The sequence below is a fragment of the Triticum aestivum genome, chromosome 3D, assembly GCF_018294505.1.
Source record: "Triticum aestivum cultivar Chinese Spring chromosome 3D, IWGSC CS RefSeq v2.1, whole genome shotgun sequence".
Lineage (NCBI taxonomy): Eukaryota > Viridiplantae > Streptophyta > Magnoliopsida > Poales > Poaceae > Triticum > Triticum aestivum.
Window position 1 is genome coordinate 349531751 of NC_057802.1, and position 7141 is coordinate 349538891.

The 7141-nt window shown below is 46.8% G+C and overlaps 1 protein-coding gene across 1 annotated transcript; it reads right to left on the bottom strand.

Moving 5' to 3' along the window:
* Nucleotides 1-268: 268 nt before the first annotated feature.
* LOC123074629 (beta-glucosidase 7-like) lies at nt 269-6280 on the bottom strand. Its single transcript, XM_044497423.1, has 12 exons — nt 5865-6280; nt 3627-3684; nt 3482-3557; nt 3334-3402; nt 3145-3235; nt 2061-2304; nt 1623-1738; nt 1397-1441; nt 1155-1348; nt 1030-1061; nt 824-926; nt 269-668 (listed from the first exon to the last, which is right to left on the bottom strand). Exons 1-12 carry the CDS (start codon nt 6134-6136, stop codon nt 394-396), a joined length of 1575 nt encoding a protein of 524 aa, XP_044353358.1. The 5' UTR covers nt 6137-6280; the 3' UTR covers nt 269-393.
* Between the last annotated feature and the right edge of the window lie 861 nt (nt 6281-7141).

Consider the following 7141-nt stretch of genomic DNA (forward strand, 5'->3'; position numbering starts at 1 on the left):
CGTAAGAGCTTTAGAGAGAGCGATTGAGACGTGAGAGCTTTAGAGAGAGAGAGAGAAAGAGAGACGCCAAAGATTGAGAGATTGAGTGAGAGATCTGTTTTTTTTTTTACTCTACGGCTTGAATTTTGTGATTAACGTTGGAATTTTTTGGCAGTCTCTGATTAGTATAGGTAGATAGATAGATATCACATATCAAGGCAAAATGAACTAGAGACAGCTCAAAATCCGTGCAACAAACACGAATGAAATACTGAATCGTTTTGCCATCTTTTATATCCATTAGATAACTCTCGAACAGTCCTGTTTCTGAATTATGATGCAATCCGAAGAACAGTAGGCAGACACTCAACATAATGATGATAACATCAGGTTAATTCAGAGGCACTAGCTACATCAGTGTTGCAGCAGATCTCTGAACCAGTAGGCCGACGCCTTGGGGTGCCGTTCTAGGGTGGGGCTGTTGAAGTTGACGTACACGATGCCAAACTTGGATGTGTAGCCATACATCCACTCGAAGTTGTCCAGGAGGGACCAGGCAAAGTAGCCAAGAACGTTGGCCCCGCCGTCGATGGCTTTCTTCAGCTCGCAGAGGTAACTCCGGTAGTACCGAACCCTTGTGGCATCCCGCAAGTACTGATCGCGGGTGAGGTTCCCTGGTTGATCCATTCCTGGCAACACAAAGTTTTTCCAACTTTTCTGTTATTTTTTCATCTAGGATTTTTTTTTTAGTTGATGATGACGACGACATTAGTATATATGCATGACAAGATGATTGAGAGGCATGAAACAGAACAAAGAACAAAGAGATATGGAGCTCCAGTACCGTTTTCAGTTATGAGCATCGCTGGATTTCCGTACTTCTGGCTGATGTAGTGCACGCATCCGTACATCCCCCTCGGGACAATATAAAGCCATTTAGAATTCGCATGTAACGTACAATTCACGCACCCACAAGGATTTATCATGTTAATTTCCAACTTATGGTCGGAGAAATAAAGCTGAGAAAGGTTTCAGCTAGGAGCTTCATACCCTTGGTCCAATCGGTTTGCCATTTCGCTCAACTGCAAAGTTTCGGCTATAAATTAAGGATGAAGCGCAATAATATATGCTGATGTAAAGTAAAACCTGCAGCTTAAGACAGGAAGGAAACTCACATGAATAAGTAACCTGCAAATCGGCTGAGTAGCTAGTCGGCCTCTGCTGCACCAATTTCTGCCCCTTCACAAATTCAGTTGTGTATTGATTGACTCCGATCCAGTCCGCTGAGCCCTTGACCACTTTAGCTTCATCAGGAGTGAACCTGGGCAACCTCTCTTTCACAAGGTCTTGCATTATCTGTGGGTTTTTTCTTTGAAAAGGGGGGACTCCCCGGCCTCTGCATCAGAACGATGCATACGGCATTATCTGTGGGTACTGTCCATTTATTAGTGGATCAAGAAACCTGCATCCAATGCAACTGTCATTGATATATAATCCCTCCATCCCAAAATAAGTGTCTCAACTTTGTACTAGCTCTAGTATAAAGTTGTATTAAGCTTAAGACAGTTATTTTGGGACGGAGGGAGTATTTTTTTATCTAAATAAAACTCTTTGCCAAATGCATGATACTAGTATGGCCGTACCAAGCAACAAGGAAGTCCATGGCTCTTTGAGCTGCAGCTTGGTCTTCAGTTGAGTTGCTAAGAGCCTCGTACCAACTGACGTCCAGAACTATTCCAACCTTCCCTTGCTGAGCTGCCTACATTTTGTTTCTACTATTCTATCACCGATCTAGACGGAATGATCAATGTTCACGACAAATCATACAAATCTGATATGTCAAGACACTATTTGTCACTAACATGCCCAGTGAGTTGTGGAAGCAATAATGCTTATATATACATTCATGGATATATACTCAATCACAAAAACAATCTTGTTGGACACAATTAATGCACATTGACCATGCGCCAAGACAAAATTAATTCCATAATGATTTTGTAAGTGAAAATTAAATCAAACTAAACTCCCTAAGGCTGATTATATTATAATATACTCTTATAGTTCAAGTAGAAAAATACCTGATACTTGTTCCGGTATATTGCAACTGCATAACCATGTGCTAAGAGAAAATTATGAGCAACAATGTAAGGCTCTGTTGCTGAGTTCCCACCAGCAGAGCATTTGGTGCACCTTTGGGGAGGAGCCGTCGCTATATCATAACCACCAATCGCTACTCTACTTGGTTCGTTGAATGTAAACCAGTGCGTTACACGGTCGCCAAAGGTCTTAAAACAAAAGTCAGCGTAATCTGCAAATAGTTTCCTACAGAAGGAAAAAAAAAGTCTTGAAACAAAAGTTGGCGTAATCTGCAAATAGTTCCCTACAGAACAAATATTACGAACATAATCACGCATGCTGCTTCGACATAGAAAAATAAAGTGATTGTGTGTTGTACGATTTACTTTTTGAGTAAACATACAAAAACTTCTGCATCCTAATGTACATTTCTTGCGTAGGTGGAGGTCGTCGGCTGGCGTCGTGGCGGCGTCAATGACGGAGGACCTGCCAAGGCTCGCGTAGGTGGAGGTCGTCGTTTTGCGTCGTGGTGGCGTGATGACGGAGGACCTGCCAAGATTATCACCTCAATCTGCTCTAAAGATGGACCAGCGAAAGACGGCGGCGACGACACATGTGAGTGCGTCGGACCGGTTTGGGCCCCGGACTTGGCAGATGGCTCGGTCGGGGCCTCCGGCTTTAGATGTTACGCTTAGGTGAGAAGTCTGGGTATGTGACCCAGCTTGCACCACTTCATCATTAGGATAGGAGTAGCGGCAAATGTTGCCAAGATGATGGATTCAGGCATATTGTTGTTCTACTTTGTAAGGTCCTCGAGAATAATTAATAAAATGACCGCATGCATCTTTCAGATGCAGAGGCCGGTGGTCATCCTCCTTTTCAAAAAAAATCCTAATGTACATTTCTCGAATATGTGAAGTCACATTTAATAGAAAATTATGTATGTAAAAAGAGTAACTGGTAATTTGTCTAAACAATTTTTCATTTATGCTTCTAAATCCAAACTATAAGTCTAGAAATACTCTGAATGGGAATGTAAATCTAACACGTTAGTAAATAGAAAGATCTATTGCTAGTTTGACTTACACTGTCTTTGCAGTTAACCAGCCTCCATACTTCTTCTCAAGTGCTAGAGGGAGATCATAGTGGTAAAGATTGACATAAGGAGTAACGCTTGCTTAGTTTTCATGGAAACATTCAGATATCGATGTATTTATTTAGGTTCCCATGGAAGTTTCGCAGGTTGAAATGAACGCCTAGCTATGCTAGCTGTACCTCTCTGAAGCAGGTAATCTATCAGATTGTTGTAGTACGCCACACCTTCGTTAACTTTTCCTTCCCCGTCTACAGAAAGAAATGACGAATCAGTGGTGTCAATCAACAGCTTGCGTTCAGTCAGAGAAATATGAAATTTGGGGTATACCCGGAAAGATTCTGGACCATGAGATAGAAAACCGGTAGGCGTCGAAATTCAATCCTTTCATGAGATTAACATCTTCCTGTCCTAGCATATGTAAAAGGATTAAACGTGAAAGATTGATTACTCATGTATGTTTCGGACGTTGTACCTTGTAGCGATGATATTGATCTGTTGTAACGTCGGCGTTTTGATTTCCCACAACTTTCCTGTTTATTGCAGCACGGAATATGAAACTGACGTCAGAAATAAAAAACAAAAAAAAAAGAGTTTAGCTTAGAGCATCTGCGCCCCAACAGGCCCCCCAGGCCATTTTTTCGGCGTCGGCGCAAAAAAATAACCCAGTCGCGTCCCCAGGACACCGAAAATCGCCGGCTCGGCCCGTTTTTGGGCCCGGCGGTCGCAAGCCGAACCCGGCGCACTGGGGGGCGATCGGGGGCTCCGGCGCAAAGAAAAAGCGCGGCTGGCCCACAACGTCAGTTGAAAAGTCAAGTTTTTCTTCCCCGGCTCGCCTCCCACCACCCGCGCCCTCGGCCGCCACTAGCCGTATCCCGGCGCCGGCCGCCGCCCTTCCCCGCCAGATAGCCAGTCCCCGCCGAAAAAATAGCAGAGGTTCGCCGGGGCAGCCCCTCCACCAGCAGCTAGCCGTCTCCGGCCGCCGATTCCGGCCGCGGAGGGACAGTTTAGCGGCGGGTACACGGCCACCGGGCTCAAGGTGTTCGGCGAATTGCCTGCCTCGGCGATGGACTCGGATGACGAGGAAGCGCTCGCCGCACTTCTGGAGGAGGAAGCCGAGGCCGACGTCCAGGAAGAAGAGCATCTCATGGTGCTCGCCGCCCTCGCCCAGCTGCTGGCGAGCAATGAGAAGCCGCGGCGAGGTGGCTCGGCGGGGCAGGTGAAAGCAAAGAACCGGCATCGTCTCGAAGGCTACTACATGCTCTACTCCGACTACTTCGCCGGTGCTCCACTTCATGGTGACAAAACATTTCGGCGCCGTTATCGGATGAACCGAAAACTCTTCCTCAGGATTGTGAATTCCATCCGGGAGTTTGACAGCTACTTCAAGTGCAAGATGGATTGCACCAGCACACTTGGATTCACCTCGATCCAGAAGTGCACGACAACGATGAGGATGCTTGCATACGGAGCTCCCGGTGATTCACAAGACGACTATGGACGCATGGCCGAGTCCACCAGCATTGAGTGTTTCTACAAGTTCTGTCGGGCAGTGGTGGCGGTGTTTAGACCGCAATACTTGAGAACACCCAATGCGGAAGACACTGCTCGGATCCTAGCACAGAATGCAGCAAGAGGATTTCCTGGGATGCTTGAAAGTATCGACTGCATGTATTGGAAATGGAAGAACTGCCCATTTTCTTGGTAGGGGATGTACAAAGGTGCCAAAGGCGGTTGCAGTGTGGTACTTGAGGCGGTGGCCACACAGGACCTCTGGATTTGGCACTCCTTCTTTGGTATGCCAGGAACTCACAATGACATCAACGTGCTGCAATGCTCCCCTGTCTTTGCCAAGCTTATTGAAGGTCATTCTCCTCCGGTGAATTTCGAGGTCAATGGGCGGCAATACAACAAGGGGTACTACCTAGCTGATGGCATCTATCCGAGATGGTCTACATTTGTGAAGACTATCTCAAACGCTGTGTCAGGAGGCAAGAAATCCCACTTTGCCAAGGTGCAGGAGGCTTGCCGGAAGGATGTCGAGCGGGCATTTGGTGTGCTCCAATCTCGATTTGTTGTTGTCTGGTACCCAGCTCAGACCTGGTCAAAAGATCAAATGTGGGAGATCATGACTTGCTGTGTCATCTTGCACAACATGATCATCGAGAGCGAGCAAGAAGAGCCAGTGTTTGACACTGAACCATACTACAGGCAGGGTCCTCTAGCCGAAGTTGATCACCAGCTACCGGCAACCTGGACTGCCTACCTCAGTATGCGTCAGGAGATCCGAGACCCACAGGTGCATCATCAACTGCAGCAGGATCTGATAAAGCACCTATGGAGGCTCAAGGGCGACGGCGGGTGCAACATGGATGAAATAAGAGTTTTTTTATTTGTTGAACTATATAATTTGTATTGAACTATTTGTTTTTGCTCTATTTTGTTGAACTATTTGATTTTCTGTGATGAACTATGTGATAAAAAATATTTATGTTCATAATTCAACGCCGAGCCACGGCGAACCACGCCGAAGATGGGCCTATTCTCGATCATATGGGCCGAAAATGGGTCGAAAAATGGGCCAATTTCAGCGCCTGGGGTGACGGCTGGACGGCGAACCGCCCCAGGCAGATTTTTCCGCCGGCTCGCCCCCGGGACGCGTAAAAGCGCCGGCTGGGAGGCCAACGGCTGAAGATGCTCTTAAGGGCAGCACAAGTGAAATGAAGAGGAACCTGGCGTATGCGCGAAGGCATCCCAGATGGAAGGCCCGCGGCCGCCTCCTGTGGCCATGCCCTCCACCTGGTACGCCGACGTCGCCGTCCCGAACACGAATCCCTTGGGGAACGACGCCCGGCTCAGCCCATCCAGCCAGCGCGGGCGGCTTGGCGCCTTCGTGGCACGGACGCATGCTCCTCCCCCGTGGCCATGGAGCGCCGCCACCAGGGCAAGCAGCAGTAGCATGCACCTCGCCGACCTCGCGGTCATCTTGCAGAGCTGCAGCGCGGGCAGTGGGCAGTGGCAGCCTCAGTTCACACCCACTCACTTGTTACTGTACTAGTTAGTCACAAGTGCTAGAACAGTGGCACTCTTCAATTATACCGTAGAAACTGCCGTAGGTTGGGCTTTATTTATAAAGCGGGGTGAAAGTCTATTTGATATGAAAGGCGGATTGAGTGAGAATTGTATTGTTTGGTGGCATTAAATACAGTCTAATTGTTTGGTGGTATTAAACTAAATTGTCCAGTATTGGTGCGAACCCGGAATATTTTTTCTCCAACACCAAAAAAACTTTTTTTCTCAAAATAACTAAATGTATCCTTGTGATCAAATTTTAGTTCAATGTTGAAATCAATGCATACACATAAGTTCTTTGTAATCCAAACTAAATGTTTAGATCATCAAATATTTGATGCATCAATTTTAGTCCGGTTTCGGTAAGGAAAATTACCTACCGTTAAACTGCCCGACCGGAGTAGCAGCAGGGCAACACGGCGGCTGAAGCGAAGGCAAGAAGGGAAGCAGTTAGAACCCATGAAGGTAGGGGTTGGTGGCTGGTGGCAGCAGCACAATGGCCCAGGAGGAATGGTGACTCGGCGAGATTGGAGCTGGTGCCCGGAGTGGCCAACAGGCAAGGACGTGTAGGACGGCTGGTGGAGACCGGGGGCGGTGGACTGTAACACGTCATGAGCAGGCAAGAAGGCAACACGGCCGAAAATGAAAAATTCTAGCGACAAGGGTATGTAACTACAAAATATCCACCATTCATTCGTTTCTAGAGATTCGTATTGTTTTGTCCTATATGAGTTGTTAATTAGTTTCTCAAATGAATACATAGCAAACACATGTATGACAAGGGCCCACTATGATTCAACTTTTGTCGGTTAAAAGAGTGTGAGAGGAGAGAATGACTTAACATGCACATAGTATACTCTCTCTCTCTCTCCAACTAAAGCCTTGCATTTTATTTTTCATGTGGCATTTTGAATGGCT

Excerpts from the sequence above, each read along its gene's own strand:
- LOC123074629 (XM_044497423.1), bottom strand. The coding sequence starts at position 6,136 with ATGACCGCGAGGTCGGCGAGGTGCATGCTACTGCTGCTTGCCCTGGTG. Across the intron at positions 2,305-3,144 it reads TGGTTAACTGCAAAGACAGT|GAAACTATTTGCAGATTACG; the intron begins GTAAGTCAAACT and ends TTCCTTCTGTAG. Across the intron at positions 927-1,029 it reads GCAAACCGATTGGACCAAGG|GCGAATTCTAAATGGCTTTA; the intron begins GTATGAAGCTCC and ends TGTACGTTACAT.